This window comes from Asterias rubens, chromosome 6, assembly GCF_902459465.1.
Source record: "Asterias rubens chromosome 6, eAstRub1.3, whole genome shotgun sequence".
In the NCBI taxonomy this organism is placed as follows: Eukaryota; Metazoa; Echinodermata; class Asteroidea; order Forcipulatida; family Asteriidae; genus Asterias; species Asterias rubens.
In genome coordinates, this window is record NC_047067.1 from 1,533,149 (window position 1) to 1,559,726 (window position 26,578).

A 26,578-nucleotide genomic window follows, 5' to 3' on the forward strand; every position below is an offset into this window, starting at 1 on the left:
AATAATACTTTATACTTTATACTTTATTTGAGGAATAACTAGACCTTAACCTGTAAGAAAACCTGAATGCCTGCTAGGTTGGTAAGATTAAGAAAGTATAGTTTCTTATTTATGACAGTGTTACCACCCTACTCTTGTCCAATGACGTAGTTCTGTGTATCATTTGCATATAAAAGCAAAGAGCTGCCGTTTTTCGAGTTTGGTTGGGAAAACTTCTTGAAACAATGTATTTTTTTGATCGGTCTTTTTCGTAGATGAATGGTAGTGCTTGTAGCTACAAAAGTTGATTATTCAGTATCTATGATATGCCATTAAAACTCTTCTTCCAAAGTGCTGCGTTGGTGCCCGCTTTAAGATCAAAGCTTTTGTCTGTCTTTCAAAGATAACTTAAAACTTGTTTTCTATTACATTCCATTTTAAAGCATATTGCGTTAACTTGTGACATGCACATGGTATGCAATGTACGGAGTTAAAACACCAGTGTGTTTCACAATTTATATTTTCGGTGCACATAGACTTTAAGAATTTGAAATATTGATATTTTGCGTAGATGGTTTAATGATAAGTGTGTGCAATCAGAGGCACATGAGAAGAAAAGTGAAGCGACCGATCGAAATAAGACATTTTAGTGATTTGTTCACCACTTTGGCAGTTTGGTTTGGACTGGAGGTATTACTAAAGACATTCCACTGTAAATTCGCAAATTACTTTTATAGAATGTATATTATTGTTTAAATACGCAAGTCTTACTTTTAGACACTCTAACGAACTCTCTATAGTAAACTCTAGTTATTATCTACTCGCCTACTGACAAAAGAACAAAATAACTATAATGAAGCTGATTTTTAGAATGAATAAAATCACAACTATTGTGTTAAACTTAATCCAGATAGCTGTGATGTCGTTATTTCAAGGTAAGCGGCCGGAAAGGCGGGTGATTCCTTCTTGAGAACAAGGCGTGGTCGTCTGATTGCACTGCCCTGGTGTTCTTCAGATGGTTGTCGGTTTGGAGAGTAAGGAAAATAAGACTTGGAAGTACAAATGTTTGGTTGTTAGTCGATCCCTTTAAGACTTGATGTGAATAATCAATCAGGGCGTGGTCTGGGGCGTGGTCAGGCAATCAGGTCGTGGGCATGTGCACTTGGATTACTAGCACTTGCTCGATGGGTAGTTGTAGAAGGAATTCTTGTTGAAGTTGCCTCTTTCATTGGCGAAGCATTGAGCACCTTTGCGGTCGCATTCACACATGAACGCCCTGCATTTGGCGTTGCTGTCGCTGGCTGGATACTCTTTTTCGGTCACTGTAAATAAAATATTTCAATTTAAAAATTAACTTGAGAATGGCTCGCATCAGAACTCTTCTTACTCGTCTTAATATTGTGAAAGATGCTAATTTTTGGATGGTTGTTGTTATACATTTCTGGTTTGAATCCAAGGATGCCTGATAATAGAGTGAACTTTATCACAGTGACTGGAAACCTGCTGAAAACAAGGGTGCTTGCTTTGTGAACAAGAAACACCGGGGTTAACCCCTACTCTTCCACGATGAGTGTTCTGTGTTATTTTTTCATACCAATTCTAAAACACAGAACCTACGGTTTAATGTCCAATCCAGAGGACAAACGGTATGATAAAGTATCTTGCTCAATGAGTGACACAAGCGCCACGCTGGGACTCGAACCCACACTCTGCTGATCAGAATTTAAACACCAGAGTCCGGTACCGCTCGGCACATCGGTTAACGTTTACACAAAATAGTCACCAGTGGTTTATGTTTGTAGGATTCCTACCCTTCTCTCATTTTGGGATGGTAAGATCTTTGCCCACACCCGCCTCCCACCCCTATACCTCCACCTTGTGTATGTGTTTCAATACTTACTGCATCTGATAGCACAGTTTCCTGCTGCGTCGATAGATTCCACGTACTCATAGTCTGTGGCGTATGTGTCAAACCACCCGCACCCATAGTCTGGTTTAACTGCTTCGGTGTAGCATTGATCGTGGATCTGGCAACATCTGAAGTACAAGAAAAACATGCAACATGGTGAACATTTTCAGTCGTGGTTAAGTGTTTGGGGGTGCCAAGTTACAAACAAACTAATTGAATTTTGAAGTTTGAGTTCTGCTGTTTAATTTGAAAAATAGTGCACACAAATTTATCGTCATGGCACAGCTTCGATGTGCGCACTGGGTTTCTATCTGGTTTTGCCAACTCCTACAGTTCTTACATCATTGCAATGCGTCCACTTTATAAGAATGAGTGGAAAGTTGGGGGAGGGGCAGTTTGTAAAGTTTAGATAACTTTCTGAAAAGTTGGCGAGGGTTATGCTTACAAGTTTGACTAACTCAGTGGAATGTCGGAGAGGGAGATTTTTTGTTTAAAGTTTAACCGACTTAGTGAAAATTTGGGGGCTACAAAGGTTTACCTGACTTGGTGAAAATTTGGGGGCTAGTCTAAACATTTAAACTGAAAAGTGTTGGGCTCACTAAAAATGTTATCTGATGACTTAGTGAAAATTTGGGAGATAATCTCAAACGTTAAGAGTATACATGTATTAAAGGGACGTTTGGGGAGGACTACTAGTTTAAAGGCTGCATGTGGAAACTATTGGTAATTGTCAAAGATCGGTATTCTTACTTGGTGTATCTCAACTATGCATAAAATAACAAACCTGTGAAAATTTGAGCTCAATTGGTCGTCGGAGTTGCGAGTAATAATGAAAGAAAAAACACCCTTGTCACACAAAGTTGTGTGCGTTTAGATTGTTGATTTCGAGACCTCAAATTCTAAACTTGAGGTCTCGAAATCAAATTCGTGGAAAATTACTACTTTCTCGAAAACTATGTCACTTCAGAATGTTTTATACCATCAACCTCTCCCCGTTACTCGTCACCAAGTAAGGTTTTATGCTAATAATTATTTTGAGTAACTACCAATAGTGTCCACTGCCTTTAAGAAATTTTAACCGACTTTTAGAGGAAAGTTTGTAGGCTAGTCAACAAAAAAAGTTAAACCATGGAGTAGGGATTAAACGTACATGTCTGTAGGATCGACTGGTGTGCCGCTACCTCCATAGCCACAGAAACACCCGTAGTCCGTGTAGTAAGACATCTCGTAATAACCGATGTTTGCTAGGCACGTAATCATTTCACCGAAGTCATCGAGAGCCTTTATTGGACCCTGTATCTTCTTAGCATCTGCAAGAACATGATGTAGCAAGTTTAGTGTTTACCCGGGATGGGGTGGGGTGGGGTTGGGTGGGGTGAACTCTTTGAAACTGGGCACTGTTTTTTTCAGCAGCAGTGGATTCGAATCCCAGTCACGACACTGGAACCCCATAGAAAGGCACTTAACCATACTTCGTCAAACTTTAGAGCATTCTGCTCTACCAGCCAGGCTCTTATAGTGCCTCATCCTTACGGATAGGAATTCATTTCGGTTCGGCACGGCTGGAGCGCGACGTATGAAACAAAGCCGTGCTTTCTATTCTGCCGAGCTTTGCACGACAGTGCTCGTCGAGCTAATGGCCCCTGACGCGCCAAAATTCAAAAAGTGGTTTCAAACGTCGTGCTCCTGCCGTGTCGAATTAAAACAAAAATCGTATTAATTGATATCGGCACGGCAAAAGAGCGACGTTTGAATGATGGTAATATCGAGCCACGTCCACGTGTGGGGGTGTATAACAATGTGCAATTTTCACATAGGATGGGGGGGGGTCTATGTAGACCAGGGCCAAATTTCCAAGCCTGTAAACACACAAAAAACTTGATAAGCAATGAAACAGGTTACACGCCCAAAATACACTAAGTATTTGTGTGACTGGTGCCCCATTACTTTTGCTTAGCAAAGAAATTTGTCAAGGAGTATTTTTTATGAAATTTGGCGCGTAAAAATGTGTTGGCAAAGTAGTTCATTGCTCTGCACTGTGACAAGTTCTCACTCACCCACAGTATTAAACTAAATCATAACCTCGGGGGTGAAACCCGACAAGTAGCCACTCTCTGAATGTTAATAGCGGCACGGTGTGATACAAATCAATTAATATTAATCGGTTTCACTTACTCGTGAGGGCAACTTACGTTGCGAGAACAAGCACGAAGCCCTTCATGGTAGCGGGTGTTTCTGTGGTACTTTACGGTTGACTTGAAATGGTCGGTCACGGTGATAGCTGTAGGGTACGAAGATCTCGGTACAGTCAAGACGGCTAGAACCGGAGATGCAGCGAATGAAATATCTCCTGTCGAGACCTGATATTTATACTTTTTGACACTTTGTTTTATTTTATTGGATCTCATGAAGGCATCTGATAACATTATAAAATTCCCTTGTTGAGGAATACAATGGTTGGTATATATAGGGCCTAGGCCTTTGCTAAAGTTAATAGAAATTGTTTCAATTCTTACTTATTTGAAAAAGGTAATCTACTACACAATTATTGCTGATAGCTTTTTGAGGACTAAAACGATTGACATACGATAGATAAGCTTGAATTAATATAAATGGTTCCTACGCAAAAAGGATAACATTCATACTGTTTGAATAGATGGGCCTTTATTTAATATTACTATTCTGATAACGCTCGCACACCAAAGATGTGCTTTTGAAAGTGCCGTTGTCTTCAATGAAAGATGCACAAACTTGTTTTGAAATTAAAATGTGCATTTTTGCTCCCCAGAAGTCTTTGTCAAGTAATCTCCTTCTAATTAAGCTCATTTTAGATGCTTTGTCAATCATCAAGTTTTGTTTTCGATTTGAATGGAGTTTTTGATAACCATGTCATGACGGTCCTGTAGAGCCTACGCACAAACCCGCCATTTTGGGCAAAAATGTTTTGTTCAAACTTTTGGTGGAGTAACTTATTTCGAGCACTTCCAGCAATTTATTTCGAGCGCACAAAATCTGTTTTAAGCGGTTGAGGAAACATCACGACCCCGGTAAATCACTATGCCCTATTGTTTAATTCGGTTGCGCCAATTGAATTAAGCCCGATATGAACGAGCACAAAATCCCCAATCATCAAGTTTTTGTATTCGATTGGAATCCAGTTTTTTGGTAATCAGGAATTTTATTAAACTTACCTAGTATTAGTCTGCTGCCACCCAACGTTCCAAAGTCTCACATTGGGCCGTAACATTATATAATACAACTGTATCAACTCCATGAAATAGCTATTCTAAATCCTTTTTTTGTTGGGGTAACAAAAGTGACAAAATGATGATTTATAGAAGAAAACATCGACGGACATTTTCTCTCATTGACCCCCCCCCCCCCCCCGAACTGCACAAAATTTATAAATTATAACCACAGTAAATAACAAAAGTACATACATCATAAAAAGTTGTGAATTCGTTGCGGTACACAGAGAAAAATACAACCTGCAAGTACTTCTGTCAATTCAGGGGTTTTCATTTTATTGTTTGTTTAAAAAAGCATACAATCGCGATCTATCTTATTACAAATAGTACAATTGACTAACTATAAACTTATTACAGTCAAAATTTAAGCTTAATTGTATTCTTTATAATTGGTGAGACTGGGTAAATAAAATTTAATTATAAAGCGAAGGGAATGCAATGCCCGCATTTTATTTTAGCATGAAATTTGAAAATACGGGATTTGCAATTTAAATAACCCAAAGACAATATTTTGAGAACATTATTGGCATTTGAAAGTTTGGTATGATAAACATGGACTAAGGCTGAACTTCCCCGTACCATAATTATTCAGGGTTTATTATGAGCGTTTTCGAAACCACGGATTTTCGGATTGAGCTCCGTCCGACCGACTGAAGTCCCGTATAAGGTATACTTTCTGTCATAGCTGATAAAGCCTGAGCCCAAACCCAAGCAGTGGTTTAGAAAAAGCCTTAATCCCGATTGGGAATAAGTGGGGCTGCATGGCGGGATTTTGAACCAATATGGAGCCTCGAGATGCGTAAGCAAGCATTAACACCCCTTCACTTTACCCCCAACATAAAACGCCGAAAAAGGAAATAAAACCAAAGTTTAATTTGCGGCACTCTCTAACTGTACATAATTAGATGTAAATTTTCCTGAAAAACTACGATGGATGTAAATCGTTTAACAAAAAGTTTGAAAGTGGGCGTTTTTACAGCTCTTTAAAAATGGCCGCCCAGTGTGGCTCGCGCGGTTGTACGCGAGATAATCTATGCCGTCAACCTATCATAACTCCATAAGGTAGCTTGTCAATCAATAATAAAGTTGTAGAAAGTTAGAACAAATTTCTCGAACATACTCTTTCGTTTTCAAAAGTGTGGGGGCGTTGAATTGCATTATGCTAAAATTGTGTTACCATGGCCTTGTCTATAAGGCGGAGAGGTTTGTTTCCGATGACTTTGTTCACAATGGGCTAGGTCATTCAACAGTTCCGGATGTGAAATGTTGTTATAGCAATGTTCTTCCTATTTTGAGTCTTGTGGGGGTAGTTCAACCAGAGCCAATTGTGAACCTCTACAAAATGTTATACACAACTTTGTGCTGACCACGACACATGCTGAAGGCCGACAGGCGACTAAAGTATTAAGGTGTTTACAGTGTAAGGGTGCTTTCTTCTTGGCAAAATGGAAACTAAACACAGTTTAACATCCACAGAAGCCCATACAAAACTCTCACTTCCAGAAATAGAGAAACAGTTTTATGTACCAGTAAAAACACGAAAAACCTGGTAATCCCCGACATTTAAAACCGGACATTATCGCTCACAATATATTATATAAATATGACACATACAACATTCAATCTACAAAAGGTACAAATCTCATTTCATAAAAAGACAATTCTTTTTCCAAACCAATTCCAATCGAAGCATTCCTACAATCTTCCTTCTGTTTTAACATGACACAGTTGAAATAATGACGTCAGAAAACGTTTGCAATTCGACGATCAGTCAGTTATATTCTGGTTGCGGCATGTTCATTGAAAAACGGGTCACAATAAGACTTTAAGGTCGAACTAGTCTTGATTCATTTACTGGAGGAATGGGAATGAACGTATAAACCCGCCACAAACACTTTTTAAACACAGAATTACCCTCTCCCGAATTCACAAGTCAAAATAATGTGAAAACGATGCGCTTAAAGGAACACGTTGCCTTTGATCGGTCGAGTTGGTCTTTGCGAACTAACACGGTCGGCCATTTATAAATGGCCGACTGTGTTTGTCGACGAGGTAGAATGAAAACCACGCAATTTCGAGTGGTACTTGTGTGGATCATTATATTCTACTTTTAAAATATCTTTCTAATCATATGCATTTTATAACAAGCGGTTACAAACGCTTTTCAAAGACCAACTCGGCCGATCCAAGTTAATTGTGGTCATCCATGCTTGTTAAACTTTGCATAATTATATTCAACAAAAAAGTTGATGGTGCAGTAGTTGGTTAGAATTGTTTAGTATAAATTTCACAAGCTATAAATATGAAACTGTTATTCACCGATTCCCTTTCTCACCAATGTGTATCTCTATGGTTGGTAACGTTAGAGTTTTCTGGTTCGGTTCGTGTTCAATGTCTCCACTCTCTAAATGTAAAAGAGTGAACAAAAAAAACACTCTTTACATTTCAAGCTGTCCCTCGTATGGCTCTTCAAAAAGAGTAGCGGTTATTTCACTCTTTAAGAGGGGTTTCACTCCAGGACAGAGTGAAAAATCACTCAAAAAGATGCAAACTTCAATCTTAAAGAGTGGAAGACCACTCGAAAAAGAGTTGTCCTTCATATGGCTCTTCCAAGAGTGCTTTTTCACTCTTTTACATTAAGAGAGCATGCGTAATCTTACAGACTCTATTTTAGGCATATTCACGAATTAAAATGTTATTGCAAACAGCTGTTTGACATTTTCACGACCCGATGGTTTAGGGAGACCAAGTTTGCAACCAAAGGGGATCGTCATATATCGTTTGTATACTACGTGGTATGTCATGGTCGAGCGGTTAAGAACACTGGATTCAAGCTCTGGTGTTTAATCAGCAGAGTGTGGGTTCGAATCTCGGTCGTGACACTTGCTGCTTAAAGTGGGGAGGTAGTGCTTTCTGCTCTACCGGCCACGCTTCTGATTGATGATACCCAAGCCTACATCCGAATGGACTGTAAAAGGGACAACCCCGTTTCAGCCCTAGGAGTAGGTGGCAACGGCCTCTGGACAAAAATTCTAACCCACACCTTGAAGTGGCCTTCAGGCCTTGTGTCTGGCGACTTGCATAACAAAAAAACAGGGAAAACTTAACTATTTTCAACAATGACCACCTTATTTCGAGGCCTCTACTTCCTTCCCTTACATGCAAAGTTCTTTCTGCCGTCAAAATGCATCTTGATGAACGGCGAGGTTATCACAGTTAATACCGCTGCATCCACACTGTTCAGACTAGAATAAAATCAGCTGAAAAAAAATACAATTCAGGGATCGTCACTTTCAGGACTCCATGACCTCTCCCGCATATATTTTTGTCTCTATCGAATGATTTGTGATTATTGTTTAATATAATAAGGGTGATTCTGTGGCAACAGAGTTTGGTCTATAAACTGATCAAATTCCAGGTGCAAATACACCGAGCAACTAAACCGGTTTACGATGGGTGGTTATATTATGGCCGCCACTGACGCACGGCGGACAACATGGCGAACCACCACTGTCCACGAAAAATTCTCCTTTTTAACAGTCATGAGTTGGTTTTGAAGTTTTCGTGAAGCACCCACTTGCTAATCTTCAATTGAAGAACATTGAAGACTGGTGATAAAATTCTGTTCCACAAAGGGAAATTCACAAATAGACAAAGTACCAGAAAAGACGATTATGACGCAAAGGGTGTTTTTTTATCTCTGCTCTTTTGCGTTCGCATATTAGTGGAAGAAAACAGTGAAATCTAAACATGCTCCGACTTGCAGCAACAACACTGGCCTGCAGTTTCTGTAAAGGTTTACGGTAAATTACCATCATTGCTTTTTAGTGAGCTCTCGGCAGCATGCTCTCGCACACCCATCAAGAAAATGTTTTGATATTAAAAGTTAAACTGGGCACATACTCCCCCACCTCAACTAAGAGTTCGACGATTCCATGAGAATTTGGGAACGAGGTATCAAGACACCGCCTCGATCATTGGTGGACTCTCCGGTTGAACGTGTTGCTCCAACGCGGCTAGTTTCCCCCGGAAGTCGTCACAGATAACCTGTGCCCTCTTGGAGCGAAAGATGATTTCTCTAGTGTTGAGCACGTCGTTGAAGTCTAGGAGCTCGACCGAGAAGACACGTTTAGCCTGACCAAACCGCTTAAAATCCTGGAGGGGCCATTCGAAGCTATTCTTGGCTCCCATGAAGCACAGGTGCGTCGGCGTCACCTTCAGCTCACCTTTTTACAAGAACAAATAAAACCATAATTAAAATGTTGATACTTATACAACAATAATACAATAAAATTCGTAAGTAATATCAGTAAAATCTTAAAGACGGCATGATCCTGTAAAGATTGCAAGCTCATTGTGGCAAGCACTCTGCTATGTAAAATGTTTCACTGTAAAATTACAGTAAGTTACTGGCAGCCGAGTTGCCAGTAACTTACTGTAAAATTTACAGGAAAGTTTTACTGTATTCATATACAGTAACACTGTGTCATGCTGTAATTTTATTAACTGGTAAATTACTGTACTTTTCGGTTAGAGAAATGATGCCGTATTTACACGGTAAATTACTGTAATATCTGTACATTAGTTATAACTTTTACTGCACAAAAAACGTATATTTACAGTAAAAATTACAGTTATCTCGATTGAAGTTTACAGTAACGAAAGATTATATTGTAGATTGTTGTCCGACACTTCAAAACCAACAAACAGTGACAATTGTTTCACGTTTTAAATGTTTTATTGCACAAAATTCTTAAACCAACCATAACAGTTGGCAACCAACTGTTACAAATTCTTACAAAAACCTGAAACTGTTATTAAAACATTAATAACATCGTAATATGCAATTATCTCACTTGAACTGGCTTTTAGTAAACACACATTCTCAGCACCTATTATGACAAGTGTTATGTTCATTGACTTTAACAAATGATTATGGGATATCACATCACACAACAGGTACAGATCCAGTGGGGGCACTCAATCACACTTGCTCTGACCCCCCCCCCCCCCCCCCCCAACAAGGAAAAATAAATAATTAAGTAGACGTCACTGAAATTACAAAAGATTACACTCTGCAGGGGTGAGATATGTATTGAGGTGATTCAAAATATAGGAGAGTCAACAAGTGTTGCACTTATGAATTTTGGTGAATCAAAAGCAAAACAAACTTTTGGGCCTGACCCCTACCCCTCCAACAAAAATCTGCATCTGCTTTTCCAAGTTGAAAGTATCACTGAAAATGTACAAAAATCCGAACTGGAGGATGAATTATAGCCACCCAAATATCATTTTATCCCTCTAGTCCCTGCACCTCCCGAGTTTGCTGAAAACCAATTTTTCAAGATTCTTGCAGTAAATTACTGGAATCGTAGTTCAAATTTTAAAAGATAGCCATGGCTTAATACTTATGCAAAATTTTTTACCCTTTCGGTAATATTCTATAAAAGTACAATTTCTCATGGGAACAATAAATGCCTCTCGTTAAACGGCTATGGTAATTTTTATGGCGAATATTTGTTTTGTAAGGATAAAATGGACACAATAGCTTTTTAAGGCTTTTATCTGGCTCAATGCTCATACTGATCAAATGCGAAGGCGTTAGTTTTCGACAATCATCATGAATGATTAATAAATAGTTTCCTTTGTGATTACTAATGAGCATTTTGTTGGGTAAGAGCAAAATTATTATATCATCATTAGCTTCGACAAGTCAACTATGAAGGGAGAAATAATAATGATCTATAAAAAACTAGATGGGCTAACAAATGCGTAGACCTACTAATGACTATCAAGTTTTCTGTTGATGTTCCTTTTTTTTCTACAAACACAAGCTAGCCAGGTTTCCTTCTACCGCATACAGTGTATCGCTAGGCGGCTGGGCGGTCCAGTGGCTAAATGGTTAAAGGCACAAAATGAAAAATTTAACATTTTTAAATTTAACAGTTCATTACATGTAAAAGCTTTTAACTTTCAAATGTCTTCTCATACCAAGTAACGTCCTTATAATCACTGGTTAAAATACATATTTGTTTATATTATTTTGTACTGTACTGGCTTTCAAGAAGGATTTTCCCATCACTTCAATGAATAGAGGCTAATGAAGTGTTAATACACCATTTCCATGATCCGTGTACTCATCATAGCATCCTCAACAAATTCAAATACCTTAAATGTGTCAGAATGTCAAAATTGTCAAATGTCAAAATCGATGAATACATACAGCCCATACAAGCATAACATAATGTCAATTTTTACTATTTATTTGCAAACAGGTTTACAAACCATACTCTTGATAAAGATCAAACATTTACAGGTTTGCAAACCATACTCTTGATAAAGATCAAACATTTATAGGTTTGCAAACCATACTCTTGATAAAGATCAAACATTAACAGGTTTGCAAACCATACTCTTGATAAAGATCAAACATTTACAGGTTTGCAAACCATACTCTTGATAAAGATCAAACATTTACATAAGAAAGTTATGGGATGTTATTTAACACCAACACCATTTCCAAAAAGTTACACCTTGTAACTAATGAACTGTTTGCTGTCCCCAACATTGCGGCTATTCTTAGGTCCATTCAACATCAGCAAGTTTACGTACAAATGTGACAACATGAGAGATGATAAGTTCCCTCTTTCTTTGCACCTCATGGCCTGTCCTTCTGCTCTTCACTCTATCTGCGCTTTTGTTACCAGTGTCAGGGTTGATTCTCATGAGGCACCTGTAAACAAAATATTCACATTTACATGAATAGAATCAACAATGGGAACAAGTCAGTGCATATTTTGAGAATCTACTTTTTATTTGCTGCTTGTTGGTGTGATTGAACTTCATTACTGAGGTCAAAATGATGAAGCCTTGGAAAATCGATGTCTTGTAGAGTTGATTTTAATTACAGTATTAGTTACAATCCAGCACTAAAACCCAAATTACAACTTTTATTTTCTCTATTTAAAATTGTAATGAAAATAGGGCTTCAGAGGTTTGTGATATATAGTTATATATTGTTCACTTCCACAGGACGCTGGCTATTGAAAAATAAGTCTAGCAAAACTATTTGAAATTAGAGCCCCCTCTTTGGGTGTGCTCGATTACGTTCTTGCCCAGGTCGACCCAGATGTGCTTTCCCCTAGCATTCACTTTCCCTTGCATTCATACCAATGCATCATGATGCAGCCGACTGGCACTGCTTTCAAAATGTACAAAAATCTTCGTGGATAAAAAATAATAATAATTTCATATCGCAGGTTAATAATATTAAACAGTACTTGTCTTTAGATAAATACAAATTGAACTCTCACTGTGAGGTGCTGTTTTAAGGGTGAAAATGTGTATCAAACCGAACCGAATGCAAGGGTCAGACCTAGGTCGACCAGTGAGGCTTATTGTAAGCACAAATAAACTGTCCCATATCTAGTCAAACAAAGAAAATAACATTACCTCTGAATACATTCTAGCGTTGTTGCTGCTTCTGCCTGATACTCTAAATTGAACACATAGTAGGATATAAAAATGAAGGAAAGTCCCAAAGTGAAATCATCTGGGTGCAGCACACTTTGCCATCAATGCAAACCGTCCAACTCACTGCAGTAAGAATTCATTGTCCTATAAAAATAAGAACACAAATTTTGAACAGTTTATTTAAAAGAAACCCATCGGAATTAATTAAACTTGGCTGCACAACAGTACACCTGTATAACACTAACATCAACTGACAGATGAATGCAACCCTTTAAAGAACATGGTCCAGTTTATAGAGCTGTTTAGTACATGAACGTGGTAAGCAGAGAATTTGTTGATAGAATAACATGACTATCAAAATTTGCTAAGCTTACAAAAGTTTAGCTTAGCAGAATCGGGTAACATGACAAAATCCTGGACGATGTAAATTGACTGCACCTGGTTCCCGGGTCTACTAAATTGTACTTGACTGATTAATTTAAGTTTTTAACTTCTAGGCCTATCATCACTTCAAAGTTCAATCCAAAAAAAAAATTGCACCATGTGCACCGAAAGCCTAAAGTAAAGACGAAGGAAGTAAAGTAACGTTAAACATTAAAATTAAAAAATCAAATTATAAATGTTTTTTTTTTATAATGCATGCCCCAACTTTTGCAAAAAATATAGTTTTCTACAATACAGTATACACACAGTTCAATCACTATCTTAACAATGCGGTGGATGTAGGCCTACTGTAGGGGCATACAACATGTACATGTCCAAACACATACGTTTAATATCCAGACAACAACACGACGAGCATGAACCAACGTCAACGGTCACGTCAACGAGCCACTTCTGAGCGCAGCCAATGTCTCCCTAAAAAAGTGTTTTACCTACACAGACCAGTCAGTATACATTTCAGATTAAGCTTCATCTTTCACTAATGACTTTGGTTAAAATAAACACGAAGAAATTTACAGTTTAACAACTTAGCGACAAACAAAACATGGAATGAAACACTCACCTCAACTTTACACCAATCCAAAAAACAAGATGGTGGTTCATTAAACTTTTTGAGCGGGTGATGCTTGGCAACCAACAATTGTGGGCGTGTCTACGTGACGTACTGTAAATATAATTCACAGTAATATCCCTTCTAAAATACGTGCAACAAAACTGCTGTCTTGAATTTACTGTGGATTACTGTAAACAACTGTAAAATGCAATTACAGTAAATTACTGGGCACAAATACAGTAACATACTGTCAAAGTTACAGCGCCATGTTACAGTGTAGGGTCGAAACGTCGGGCCTTCAAGTATTTGTTTGCAGGATTGCGAGCTGTGTGGTTTGGGTCAGCATTCTACTATTGTGTACATGTATCTTTTCTCTACTATACTTGCAACTTGATTGCCAGCTGTGCGATTTGGGTCAGCATTCTACTATTGTGTACATGTATCTTTTTGCTATTATACTTCATTTGCTTTCCACAAAAAGTTGTCGACTTAAAATCCCCAAAAGGTGTTTGGCCATGCCAATGAACGGGTCAATGTTTTGTTCTGGGTTTATAGGAAACTCAGTTCTAAGATCAGCAAATATTGGACTTGCACCGCCGGCCAGTTAAGGATAATCCTTGCTTCATCGGTCGCAATATAGTTGGTTGGTATACATATTTTGTTGGTACCAGTCACTGCAATGAATTACGTGCCCTTATTTCAGCTCATCAAGATATATTTATGCCAAGCAGAAATATTACCCTTAAAGGCACTGGACACCTTTGGTAAATGTCACAGTCTACTCTATCGCAACATACGCATACAATAACAAATCTGTGAAAATTTGGACTCAATTGGTCATCGCAGTTACACGAGAATAATGAAAGAAAAACACCCTTGTTGTACAAAATAATTTGTGAGAAGTTATTTTTACCTCTTTCTCATTAAACGTCACTTCAGGGGGAGCCGTTTCTCACGACGTTTTATACAATCAAGAGCTCTCCATTGCTCGTTACCAAGTATGTTTTTATGCTAAAAAAACATTTTGAGTCATAACCAATAGTGTCCAGTGTCGGTAAACATTGTGTGATCAGAACTTACCTCTATCGAACTTTTTCCGTATGTCTTCCCCGAAGATATCCACTTTATAAGCGTCGTCAGACCCGTTAGTGCTCTGTTGTGCTCCCATAGCGGACGAAGTAACATCAGCTGATTCAGGATTCAGGAACAAACCTACGGAGTTGAATAAAATACAAAGAACGTGACTAATATTGCGAATCGCAGATGACTAATTACGAATCATGTGACTGCGAATCCGAGCATCATGCACTGAGTCGAAAGATTCGCTCGTGACTTTGTTCGGGTATTACTCTATAATTGGGCACGAGCGGAGAAGTAAAGAAACGATTTCCAGTTCGGGAACCTGCAAAATCGTTCCTGCCCTGCGAGAAGAAAAACAATCCCCAATCTTTGTAGTTCTCACGAACGTATTCAATTCAAAATACTCGACAAAATAGTACCATGGCTTGATTTCACAAACCGCTAAGATGCATCTTAAGATGAGTTGCCATTTACACTCTAATACTGACCAGAAATGGGTCAGGCCCCACGGGAACCAGAATCCTGGAGTTATTAAGATGCACCATTAGTATTGTGACGTTATACTTTGCTTAAGCTCGCGAACACAGATAAGGGGTTAAGCTTTTTTTCTCGAATTGTAATTAATGAAACAGAAAATGTCTTTGGTCTTTTTGGCGATCTTTTGAAAAGTTAATTTTATGGTGGGTGCTTGCTGCTAGGCTTGGCTGAAGATTAAGCTATGAGTCTAAAGGGTATACGGCTTATACATGATGATGTTTTGCAGACAATATCAATCTCCCGCCCTTTTAGAGCACTTTGTTTAGCAAACAAGTGATGATTTCATTCATGATGGTCATGCTCTCTCTTCCCGGCATCGCAGATGGTAACATAGTTAATGTTCAGGATACCGTATGATTACATTCTGTGAGTCATCACATTTATGGATGTGTTTACAACATATTAACCCAATATGGCAATCCAATTTCTTCAAGTCAGAGCGAATTTATGGAGAGAGTAAACCAAATTGTTATTACAAGACTATAAAGATGTGTATTTTTTTATTTAAACGCAGCGCGGCTCAGAATGGTGAGTCAATACACAATGTATGGAATACGGTTCGTCGGTTTGCTGTCAGCTTCGCCGAAAGCCTCCATTAAAAAAAAATCAAATTATAATTTTCAACACATAATTGTGCATGTGCATTCATACGTGGCTTACGATTTATGACAACAGTACAATCCAGACAACCGTGTAATAAATATACAGCAGCATTCAATTTACAAACCACAAATAATTAATTAGTCTTACTTTAATTAATGATGTATGGCCAATCCAGTCCGTAGTGCGTATAGAGTTAGCGTTGTCTGTTACCGTAAGGGCGTTCGTCACCAAATGACACTCAAAAGGCCCAAGTGGTTATTTTACTCAAAAAATGCCTTAATTTCTGTCACTCGTGGGATGTTGCACCCGGTAATATTCACATAGTAGTTATATGATATTACTACAGTACTAGTGTAGCAATCGTGTCTTCGGTCCAGTTCACATGGCTGGGTTTTCTTAATAATAACATGGTGTGCAGTACGGTGTGAGAACGCGGAACGCTATGTTGTAGAAAACACAAAAACAGACCATGACGACGCGCAGAGCGCCAGCTGGTGTCGACAGATGAGACTTGGGCCACTTTCATGGAACTGCTTAAAGCCATTGGACACTTTCGGAACAGAAAAAAAATTCACAGATTTACAAATAACTTACAGGGTTTACAGAGGGTAATGATGAAAGACTTCTCTTGAAATATTATTCCATGAAATGCTTTACTTTTTGAGAAAACATTAAAACAATTATCAATTCTCGATATCGGGAATTACGGGTTAATTTTAAACACATGTCATGACACGGCGCAACGTGCGGAAACAAGGGTGAGTTTTCCCATTATTTTCTCTCGACTCCGATGACCGATCGAGCCTAAATTTTCACAAGTTTGTTATTTTACATATAAGTTGTGATACACGAAGTGTAGGCCTTTGGACGATACAGTTTACTGATAAGTGTCCAATGGATTTAAGCAGCTCTATGCAATTGGGCCCAGTATACACTTCGGAAACCATAGCAGTGATTATCAAAATTTGTAGCCCTCAAAATCTTCTGAATGATAACGTTTTCGGGGTCATGCAATACTTATGACAAGTTACTTTAACCTCGGGATTCTGTGCTTCAACCATTTTTTGAGGAATCCAATTGGTTTTCTGAAGTGTTTTTTTTCTGGGGTAATTAGCAAACATTCCAAACGGTTGAAGAGAAAGATGTAGTTTAGTTGTCCGAAATAATGTTTGATTGGTTTTCAAGAATTTGTTTGAATATTTTTCAATATTTAACATTTAGCTTTGGTTTTTAAAGGAGTGGTGCACCCTACAGCGCCCTCCATGGTGACCTCGGAATGTCAACAAATATGTAACTAATATATTTCTTTCGCGTCATAACAAACATGTCTGGCATTTACATAAACATCCAGACACACACATGGAAAAACAGGGGGAATTATTCCGGCGTCGTGTAAAGAAAGTCGCAAATCATCAGTCATGTGTCAACCTATTAGCTTGAATGTCCCGTAGGCCTGTTTTATACCAGCCCCCAATCTTGATGATGCTTGGTTTGCCAATTAATTCACTTAATGTCTTTAGACAAATAATTGCCAGAGGCTGATAGACGCGTAGACACCCCTTCAAAGCATTCGGCATACAATCTACATTTTGCGGAAAAGAAAATGGGTCAACCATCTCAGACCGACATAAGGAAGCTGCGCATTTCACAAACACTGACCCTACGGCCATTTTGCTTTTGAATGAGCAAAACCACAAAAAAACATGACCGGAGATTTTGCCCACAATGCAAATAAGAAATGAACCTTTTGAACCATTATTGTTGCGGACGATTGTTACCGCTAAACCTTTCGACCTTCCATCGTATTCAGAAGAAAAAAATGCACGTCCAAAGTGGGCAGCTCCCCCCCCCCTCCCTCCCCTCCCCGAGTGGACATAAGATGAACCTCTTATGGCTGCTTAGTACCACACACAAACAATCTCAAAGTAGCCGTTTTATAAATTATACCATGACAACCTTTTTCAAAGCTGATAGGCACACAGGTGTATAATCATCAAACAATTTTGTTCACTGAAAAATGGTTACCAGGCAAAATTCCACGTTATGTGCACAGTTTGTGACTGGTTTCCTGCTTATTTTTGCTGCGCAGAATTTGTTAATAAAACTGATTTGCTTCAATTAGCAGCTCAGTCTCAACACAATTGTACACGTCTCAATTTCGTTGAAATGCCGAAGCAGAAAATGTTGATGAAAATTTGCCTGCTTGATACAAGCTAAAGCAAGCTGAATACCATCGTAATGTGACATGATAATATAAACTTATCCTAGTAAACGTAATTCTGCTCTGCTTGGCAGCTTTTTGTGCTTTAATGCACTGAACACGTTTGGTAATTGTAAGTTTCTCACTTGGTGTATCCCATCATATGCATAAAATAACAAAGCTGTGTAATTTGTCATCGATATGAAATTGGGTCCAAATTTTCCACAATGGAATATGGTGGGGATTGTTTTCAGTTCGTTCGACAATTGGCCGAGATCGAACTGACGGTTATGGCTACGGCTGTCAGTGCAGCCATTGCTTCAACGCACGTTAACGTGGTGATCCCATCTGCAGTCGTAGCCAGTAGCCACTAAAAGGATGCACTAGGCAAAATGACCATTCAATTTAATTAGGCGCGTTCTATTCTGTGTGCAAAACGAGGTTGTGGTAAACCAATTTAGTTTCCCTTCCCGCGCAGTAGTTTTCTCAAATGCCATGAACTTTCTATGACGAACACGGCCATTAAATACGAACGAATGCTCGCTCCAGACCTATGATAGAAGAAAATGACTTGTACGTTGACACGTTTCTCGCTCGTTCCCGGTCCCACTTCTTTCACGATCGCATTTACTTGGATTCCCTTGAGTCTAATTTCATCAAAATAGTTATAGGCTAGACGGTGAATAATGAGTTGTACATTCCTTAATGGGTGCGTTCGTTTAGCTCCCCTGGGTCGACCCCGGTGTATCGCGGTTTTTTTTCTAGGACGAACGTGGGTAATTATCTGCACACGTTCGTCCTGGGCAAAAAAACCGCCACTAACCGGGGTCGACCCAGGAAAGCTAAACGAACGCACCCTGTATAGAGACCCATGAGTTTACCCCGTCATTACCCGGGAATTGAGACCATATTCCCCGAGAGTGCGCTTCCTTAAAGTCACCTGGAAGTGGTATTTTTTCAAAATAAAGCTTTTGTCACTAATATATGTGTTTTGATGAGTGGAATGTGAATAAACAGTTAACTAAGGTTTTAAAAAATCAGTTCTTATGTTATTTACAAATTTAAGAGTAGACCCCGACCCGAGAGGGCGCTGTTCGTGACGTCAATCGAGGCAGACTTTGCCTGTAATGAGTAGAGTAAACACAATTGCAAAGTATATAACGGACCAAGTCGTGAGTTTGTACGTTTAAAAAAAAACCAGGTGTATTGCTGCTGAATGCAGAAAAACACTTTTTGAAATGTACCAACTCACGACTTGGACGTACATGTACTTGCACGTGTGTTTACTATACGCATTGCAGGCAAAGTCTGCCTCGACTGACGTCACAAAAGGGGTAGGCGGAGTCAGCCCCCAAACAACTTTATATATTTTTTAAACATATAAATCGGGACAAACAATTACTAAAAAAATTGTTTTATTGTTCGTAAGCATATACTCTTATGTTTGAAAGAAAAAAAAATTATATTTCCAGGTGACTTTAAGAAGAGCCAGTTATTATCATTGGGATACTTGTATTGATTACCGCATACTTAATTTATACACAGCGCATACAAGACGCATGCCCGAAATGTCTTTCTATACTCGGAATGACTTATGTGTACACTTTATGTTTAACGTGGAATGTTTTGTCATCTTCGATATTACCGAGGTTCATTCCAATTAAAGTTCATGAAACATTTCAGATGTTTGCATGAGGTGGCCTTCTATACGAATACCGCTGGATTAAAGTTCTTAAAGAGAAATGAAGTGATCATGAATGAAAACAATACAGAAATTTGAGATTGCCAAAGACTTTATAACAAAAGGTGTATGATTGCATTATATACTAATTTCAAGAGTGGACTTATAGTTCACTATGAGGAAACGGTTCTTCTTAAGAATGAGATTTGTTTTGTTTTAGGATTTTTTTTGCAAATAAGGCAGGAGACAACCTGAAAAATAGGGGGACATTCAATATTCAACTTTTTTTGTGACAAAATACAAATTTTACTCACAAAAAAAAGAAGAGACCCAAAGCTTCTGCTCTAACAACTTCCGGTTCAGATTGTCCGTGGCAGTTTTTATGTCACTCTTGAAACTCAAAGAGAGGGAAACGAGTAGAGCTACAAAATACATTTAATGTAATTGGATTATTGTTTTTATGCATTTTCAATTCTTTGAAAGGATGGGGAATTATCTTACTATAAACACACGTCCTCAGGTAGAGTCAAGTAGGTGGTAAGGGTCAGAGGTCATTTGGCATGCGGGGTGAAGATGTTGTAAACAACATTTACTTGCTATGTCTAAACCATATTTTAAAACTCTAAAGTGGATGACCTCCTTTAAGTGCCAGACAAATACCGCAGTCTGGGGACGCAATCAACTTTCGGTAAAAAAGCTTCTCGTACATTAATGTAATCGCATTGCTGCATAGTCAATCGCGGGAACATTTTTGCCAATACTGGGTCTTCAGGCTGGGGTCTTAGTGGCATCAGCCCGTGTATAATTCTCTCGTAGGAACTTAAATAAACCCCACCACGGTAGTAAACTGAGGATCAATGGCGATGGTTTTATAGGGCTTTAAAGGAACACGTTGCCTTGGATCGGACGAGTTGGTCTTTGAAAAGTGTTTGAAACCGTTTGTTATGAAATGCATATGGTTAGATATATATTTTAACAATATAATTTAATGATCCACACAAGTATCACTCGAAATTGCTTGGTTTTCCTTTTACCTCGGCGACTAACACGGTCGGCCATTTATGGGAGTCAAATTTTTGACTCCCATAGAATAATGGCCGACCGTGTTAGTTCGTATTAAAGTAAAACGAAAACCACCCAATTTCGAGGCAAAATTGTGTAGATCATTGTATTCTACTTTTAAAACATCTTTCTAACCATATGCATTTTATTACACACGGTTACAAACGCTTTTTAAAGACCAACTCGACCGATCCAAGGCAACGTGTTCCTTTAATATCGAACTACATAACAATCATAAAATTTAGGTAAACAGGACATCTGTTTTCGTCCTAATCCAGAATTTAGTTATCTGAGTTATGCATACTGACAGAATTTATCTGGCCCTCATCTGAATTATAAATCAGCTAATGTCAGAGTCCCGGATATAAGCCCATCCTGCTGTTTCTATTTATTGTAGCTCTTTAAAGGCAAAAGTGTTTATTTGGTTTACGGAGTCGTTTCGTTGTTTTAATCCTGAGTCATAAAATGTGTGGGGGAAAAAATAATTCAAAAGTGGTAGAGTTTCTGAGATATCGCCAAAAATCGAGAGCGGCTGTGTCCACGCAGGAAGAATGATCCGTAACTGAAACACACCTACATCTGAGACACGTTTCATGCAGAAACGTTTCTCAAATTGAATGTTTATAATCTCCCTCTCTAAAACAACAATTCTTACAAGGAAATCGCTTCCAAAAATGTTATAGTATCAACAGCTGCAGTGCTTCTTACCAAGCAGAGAGCCTACGTTTTCATGGTCTTTCATTTTGTGAGTAATTACCAGAAGGTATAGGCCTACTGTGCTTTTAAAAATGTAATGTATAGAATTGTTTATGAAAAACAAATGAGTTTCATTCTGAAAACCCGATGATAAAAAAAAAAAATTCATTCCAGCCTCCAGAGAAATACGTCCATCTATATAAGTCCAGGCAAACCGCAGCTGTTCATCTGAACTGCTACAATCGAAATGATGGGAGAGGAACGCGCACAAGAAGGTCCTCTACAAAATAAGACATAGAAATTATGTTGTCCTTTTACTTTTTCATGATAAACATCGCGAATGTGACGAGGTTTTCACGGGTCTTTTGGACGGCGTTGTTGGCCGTGGGACTGTGGGGGATTGGAATGAATTAAATGTGTATTGCCACAAAAAAATGTATTGTTTTTTAAAGGAACATTGATTCTAATTACATTTGCTGCTACAGCTATATCCTGCCTAATTTTCCATTTTAAAGGAGCAGATGTTGCCCTATGGTATATACCAGCTGGCAGTCATTTTTTAAATTGTCTGTTGCTGTATTTCTGTGTGTGGGGGGGGGGGGAGGGGGAGGATGGGGGCAAACTCTTGCTTTAAATGTTCTGTTTGTGGAATCAGACCCATCAGCACTGTGGGCGTATTTCAATCAGCACTATGCTGATTGAAGTAGGCCTGCCCCTACGTGGATTCACCCGAACTAGCTCCTTAGCATAAATAAAGCACACTGAGTCATGGTATGGAGGTTGGTGTAGCATTTCTAGAATGTTAGCCTCTCTGCTGCACATGGACAAACAACATTAATCATCTCAATGTTGCGGTGCCAGCCCCATGTAGGCCTACATTAAAGGCACTATAGACACTATTGGTATCAAAATAATTTTTAGCTTAAAAACTTGCTTGGTAACGAGCAGCGAATAAATGTTGTGAGTTATAAAACATTGTAAACAACGGCTCCTTCTAAAGTAATGTATATTTTTTAAGAGGTAATTTCTCACTCAAATATTTGAATCTGAGAAAGACTTCAGGCCCAAATCACATTTTAACAGTTTACTCCATGATAAAATGTACTGTTTTAGCGACTTAAAGTATGTTCATTAATTGGTAAATACTCCAACATTAAAATGATCAAAACGTCGAAACTTACGTATTAAGAAGAACCGCAGCTTTTAAAAAACGATTTATGGAGAAATGAATTCTCTTCAAAGTAGGACAAATGGTTTTTCGATAATTGATAATTTTGCATCCCTAAGCATTTGAGTGCTGCGGCTGGAACCCACTGTCAATTCCCCCCAACCCCCCCCCCCCAACGTGAATGGATTCGAGGTTGCCGTGGATAAACAATGACAGTTGCTGTCGTCAAGTAGGCCTAGACACTGTCTCATAGCTGAAACTTTCTCATGATGTGACTTTTATTGATACCTCTCTTTTTTTTCTCCTATAAATCAGCATTACGCTGCCAACAGCCAATAGTGTGACCTGCCAAGAACGGGACATCGCGTGTTGATTGTGCTCTTGGTCAAATATTATTTCAGATTGTTTGTTTAAACATGGTTAAAATAACCTTACCATGTGTTGAGCTTGTTCTGGCTCAAAATAGAAAAATGTTGCTGGTAAGCGCAGAATCGTCCATTAGAGAAGACATACTTATTATAAAACACTCATCGTAATGTTACGTGTATTATTTGACCGGTGCCCAGCTGTCCCAAGCTGGAAAAGTTGTACAAAGCACTTCTTTTTTTAAAGCAACTTCGATGACCAATTGAGCCCAAATTAGTGGGACCTTTGAATACGGGTCAAATCTGACCAGGCAGTTTTTAGGTCACTATGTGCTGAGTATAATGTTGAGATACACCAAGTGATGATACTGGTCTTTGACATTACCAAACGTGTCCAGAGCCTTTAAATTCCTCTATGCCGATAAAAGACTAAAAGATACCCGATGTAATCTTGGATTATACAAATTATTAATATTATGCCCATCCATATGACACTATAACACCTCCTTCGCTGCGAGGCCCCGGGCAAAACAACGCAAAATGCCACTTTGGAGGGCTCTTGGGTGGCATTATCAGAACAAAAACAGGCAATAAATCACGCGCGTGTTTTCAGCTGAACACATAGCAATTTGGGCATAAAATAAGGCCAGACAAGATAAGGCGAACTATTCAAGATTCTTTGTCTTGAATAGAACCCTTACTCTAAAGAAAGTCTACTCTTGACAGAATTCGTACTTGGTTGATCAAAAGAAGACGACTTATAAGATCTAAGCAACCCATTTTTTTAGGTTGCGTATCAGAAAAACAGGCAATAAAACATAAGTATTTTCAGCTGAACGAAGAGCAGAATATGGGCACTAGCAATGTCTGAAAAGGCAAACTATTCACACTGGATAGAACTCCTATATACACTAAAGTCATTCAGTCTCTGCTCTATGACAAAATCATTCTTTAGTGAACAAAGGAAAAAGAAATTTAAGATTCAAGCACCATCCTATAGGTTGTTTGTTATAGGTTGCATTTAGCTGGGAAAAAAACATGCAATAAAACACGTCTGTGGATTCAGATGAACGAAGAGTATAGAGACATTGGGCATAAAACAAGCTCGACAAGGCGAAATCTTCATTGATTATTTGACTTGAAACAATGAGACTGAAATAAGACAGTCTACAGTCTCGACATGTTCTTAATTGTAGGCTATAAAAACAAACTAGTGACTTTTTAAAAAATACAATTGTGGGCCTAAAATGTGCAGACCTAAAAGTATAAACTGATAATTTTTACCGTAAAGTCATAAATGATGCATGTTCGTTAAATACTAAATACTAAAACAAATAGTTTGTCATAAACCGGATATACATCAATCATCATAAGCAATTGTTTTTTTTCTTTTTTCTTTTTCGTTTTGAAATAACACATCCAAATGCAACTATCATGTTCGTTATTTTTGTTCCTTTACTTGTCCAGCCAAATGAATTATAATTTTGGCATAAAACCCTTCACAAAATGAGCACACTTCGTTGTTTGTACATGCACCTTATTTACATAATATTCAGTGGTTGGACAGTAATTCGTTGAATATTAATTTGAAGGCAGACTGCATGTACCATTAATTATAACTCTAAATGAATTCATTCTTAAGAATTGTTTTTATATTCTGTTATAAAAAATGATAAGTCTCGCTCCCGGCATTGAACAAAGAAACACTTATCAGCAAAACGCAGTGCACTTTAACCTTCCTCCGTCACACAGCAATTTCTTCTTCAATAATACATTTTTTTAATTGCTTTTATTATAATCCCATACCATCAGTAAAATGCATAAGTACGAAAGAATAATTTGAGCTATGAACCAGCCGCCATGAAGTTGAACCGATAGCACTCCTAACACTAACGCAGGCTTTATTATTATACAATAGTGTGTTTGACAAATAAATACAACAACATGAGTTACCATGACGATGCATTTGTTCACAAAACAAATGTTTGAAACATTACTAGTAATGTGACAATTATTACGAGTGTGTGAAGTGTTATACGAAACGACCTTTGCATTATGGCGATGTGTGCACGAGATAACGAAAAACAGGCGACCCGCCACTATAACAAATATACCGCCAATGTTTACTCGGGTTGATTTCTCATACTGACTCAATCCATCTTTAATTGAAATATATTTATATCTACATCAAAACCGACCAACACAAGGAAACTATATCACAGTCTTGGTTCTTATATTACCCTCCACAGATATAACAGATAATGTTCTTTGTTTTGGTCGCTATTTATTACAACACGCATGACGTACTATACATACTTACGTGTGTGATGTGTAGCCTTTTTCTAGCCGTGCGAAACCTGAAAGCAGTGGAGGTGTGTCTACACGTGAAGACGCAATCGATGCTGCCAGATTAAATTATCCCGCAATGTTGAAGTGAGGATGTGGAGAATCTAGAACTCGTCTTTATACCAAGGCTGTGGAAACAGCTGAAGCAATGAAGTAGTCCATATAATTATAGTGCTGGGAGTGCAGTATTGTTGCAATACAATACTACAGTAAGCGTTTTCTGCTGCCGTCTTATATTATCGTAAGAAGACAACTTAATAATACTGACCATGTAAAGCACAGTGTACCCGCATAATTATCGTCGTTATAATAAGGTACCCTGTGGTACTACTGTTGCACCCTGGCTGAACTGCTTCAAACCACGAAGACCTCCGTACATCAATCCATACAGTCGTCACCCCCGTGGGTATAGAGTGAGCGACGCACGGCAAACTTGGCCCTGGTCTCCCGCTGTAGTACTATGTAAATCCCCACGACGTGGGAAATGCCGATGTCACCTTTATCTCATGCGTGAATACACTACACTTGGCCGTGGTGAGGAGGGTTTTTTCAGAATGGTCGCTGTCTCGTACGGCGAACCGATCTAGTAATTGCATAGGGTTTTACTTGCCCAATGTCGCCTATGGCAGTGCACGTGCTCCCGTAGAAGTGCAGCTATATAAATAGAACGCACAGCGACCCACACAAAAAACCATGTGCAGTACATTAAATGTCGCCTTTCAAAATACATGCGAATGTCTTCCATTGGCAGTGTACGGTTCTTTGTTTGAGAAGAGCGAGACAGTTCTCACTATCAAATCGATTTATGGGAAACGGAATATACTATGCAAAATGAAATGCTTCTGATTCTGGAATTGTGCACAGGGGTTTTAACCAATGGGAATGAAGGGGAGTGCCAGCGTAATCCTCTTGAGCAATCGAAGATGAATTGGTTGAAACTCAAAAACTCTCACATTAACGCCAGTAGGCCTAATTAATTTGTTTTCGTTAGATGCCTTTTTGCCACAATCCCTGAATATTCCCATGCGTCTCGTCCAGTATACAGATCTATATAGGTCTCAGCAATGGAAATTAGTTTCTGCAAAGACACAAGCTGAAACATTAATTACTTAGCCTTCCCCGTAAAATCAGTAATCGCCAAAAGACCGTAGTGCGTTCACTGCCAGTAAAGCAACTGGCTATTTTAAAAGCACTTTTAAAATTACTCTGCGTATGAACTTTATTTGAAATCAAA

The 26,578-nt window shown here is 38.5% G+C and overlaps 2 protein-coding genes across 4 annotated transcripts; both read right to left on the minus strand.

Moving 5' to 3' along the window:
- Nucleotides 1–1,123: 1,123 nt before the first annotated feature.
- Nucleotides 1,124–4,816, minus strand: LOC117291265 (phospholipase A2 AP-PLA2-I-like). The gene is made up of 4 exons (XM_033772895.1): nucleotides 4,810–4,816; nucleotides 3,039–3,198; nucleotides 1,880–2,016; nucleotides 1,124–1,301 (listed from the first exon to the last, which is right to left on the minus strand). Exons 1-4 carry the CDS (start codon nucleotides 4,814–4,816, stop codon nucleotides 1,150–1,152), a joined length of 456 nt encoding a protein of 151 aa, XP_033628786.1. The 3' UTR covers nucleotides 1,124–1,149.
- Nucleotides 4,817–8,154: 3,338 nt separating this feature from the next.
- LOC117291873 lies at nucleotides 8,155–26,101 on the minus strand. 3 transcript variants are annotated; one of them, XM_033773816.1, is made up of 4 exons: nucleotides 25,613–26,101; nucleotides 25,319–25,484; nucleotides 14,687–14,818; nucleotides 8,155–9,362 (listed from the first exon to the last, which is right to left on the minus strand). In XM_033773816.1, the coding sequence occupies exons 3-4, from the start codon at nucleotides 14,772–14,774 to the stop codon at nucleotides 9,094–9,096; spliced, it is 357 nt and encodes a 118-aa protein (XP_033629707.1). In that variant the 5' UTR covers nucleotides 14,775–14,818; nucleotides 25,319–25,484; nucleotides 25,613–26,101; the 3' UTR covers nucleotides 8,155–9,093. The 3 variants fall into 3 exon arrangements, with proteins under 3 accessions (XP_033629707.1, XP_033629706.1, XP_033629709.1); XM_033773815.1 differs by having other exon boundaries at nucleotides 25,319–26,101; XM_033773818.1 differs by lacking the exons at nucleotides 25,319–25,484; nucleotides 25,613–26,101 and adding an exon at nucleotides 15,974–16,162.
- Between the last annotated feature and the right edge of the window lie 477 nt (nucleotides 26,102–26,578).

Bases quoted from the DNA above. Each gene is read 5' to 3' on its own strand.
- LOC117291873 (XM_033773816.1), bottom strand. From the start codon at position 14,774: ATGGGAGCACAACAGAGCACTAACGGGTCTGACGACGCTTATAAAGTG. The intron at 9,363-14,686 runs GTAAGTTCTGAT...TCTTGTAAAAAG, and splicing joins ACGGAAAAAGTTCGATAGAG to GTGAGCTGAAGGTGACGCCG.
- LOC117291265 (XM_033772895.1), bottom strand. The intron at 2,017-3,038 runs GTACGTTTAATC...CTTGTACTTCAG, and splicing joins CCAGTCGATCCTACAGACAT to ATGTTGCCAGATCCACGATC. The intron at 1,302-1,879 runs GTAAGTATTGAA...TTTTATTTACAG, and splicing joins AAACTGTGCTATCAGATGCA to TGACCGAAAAAGAGTATCCA.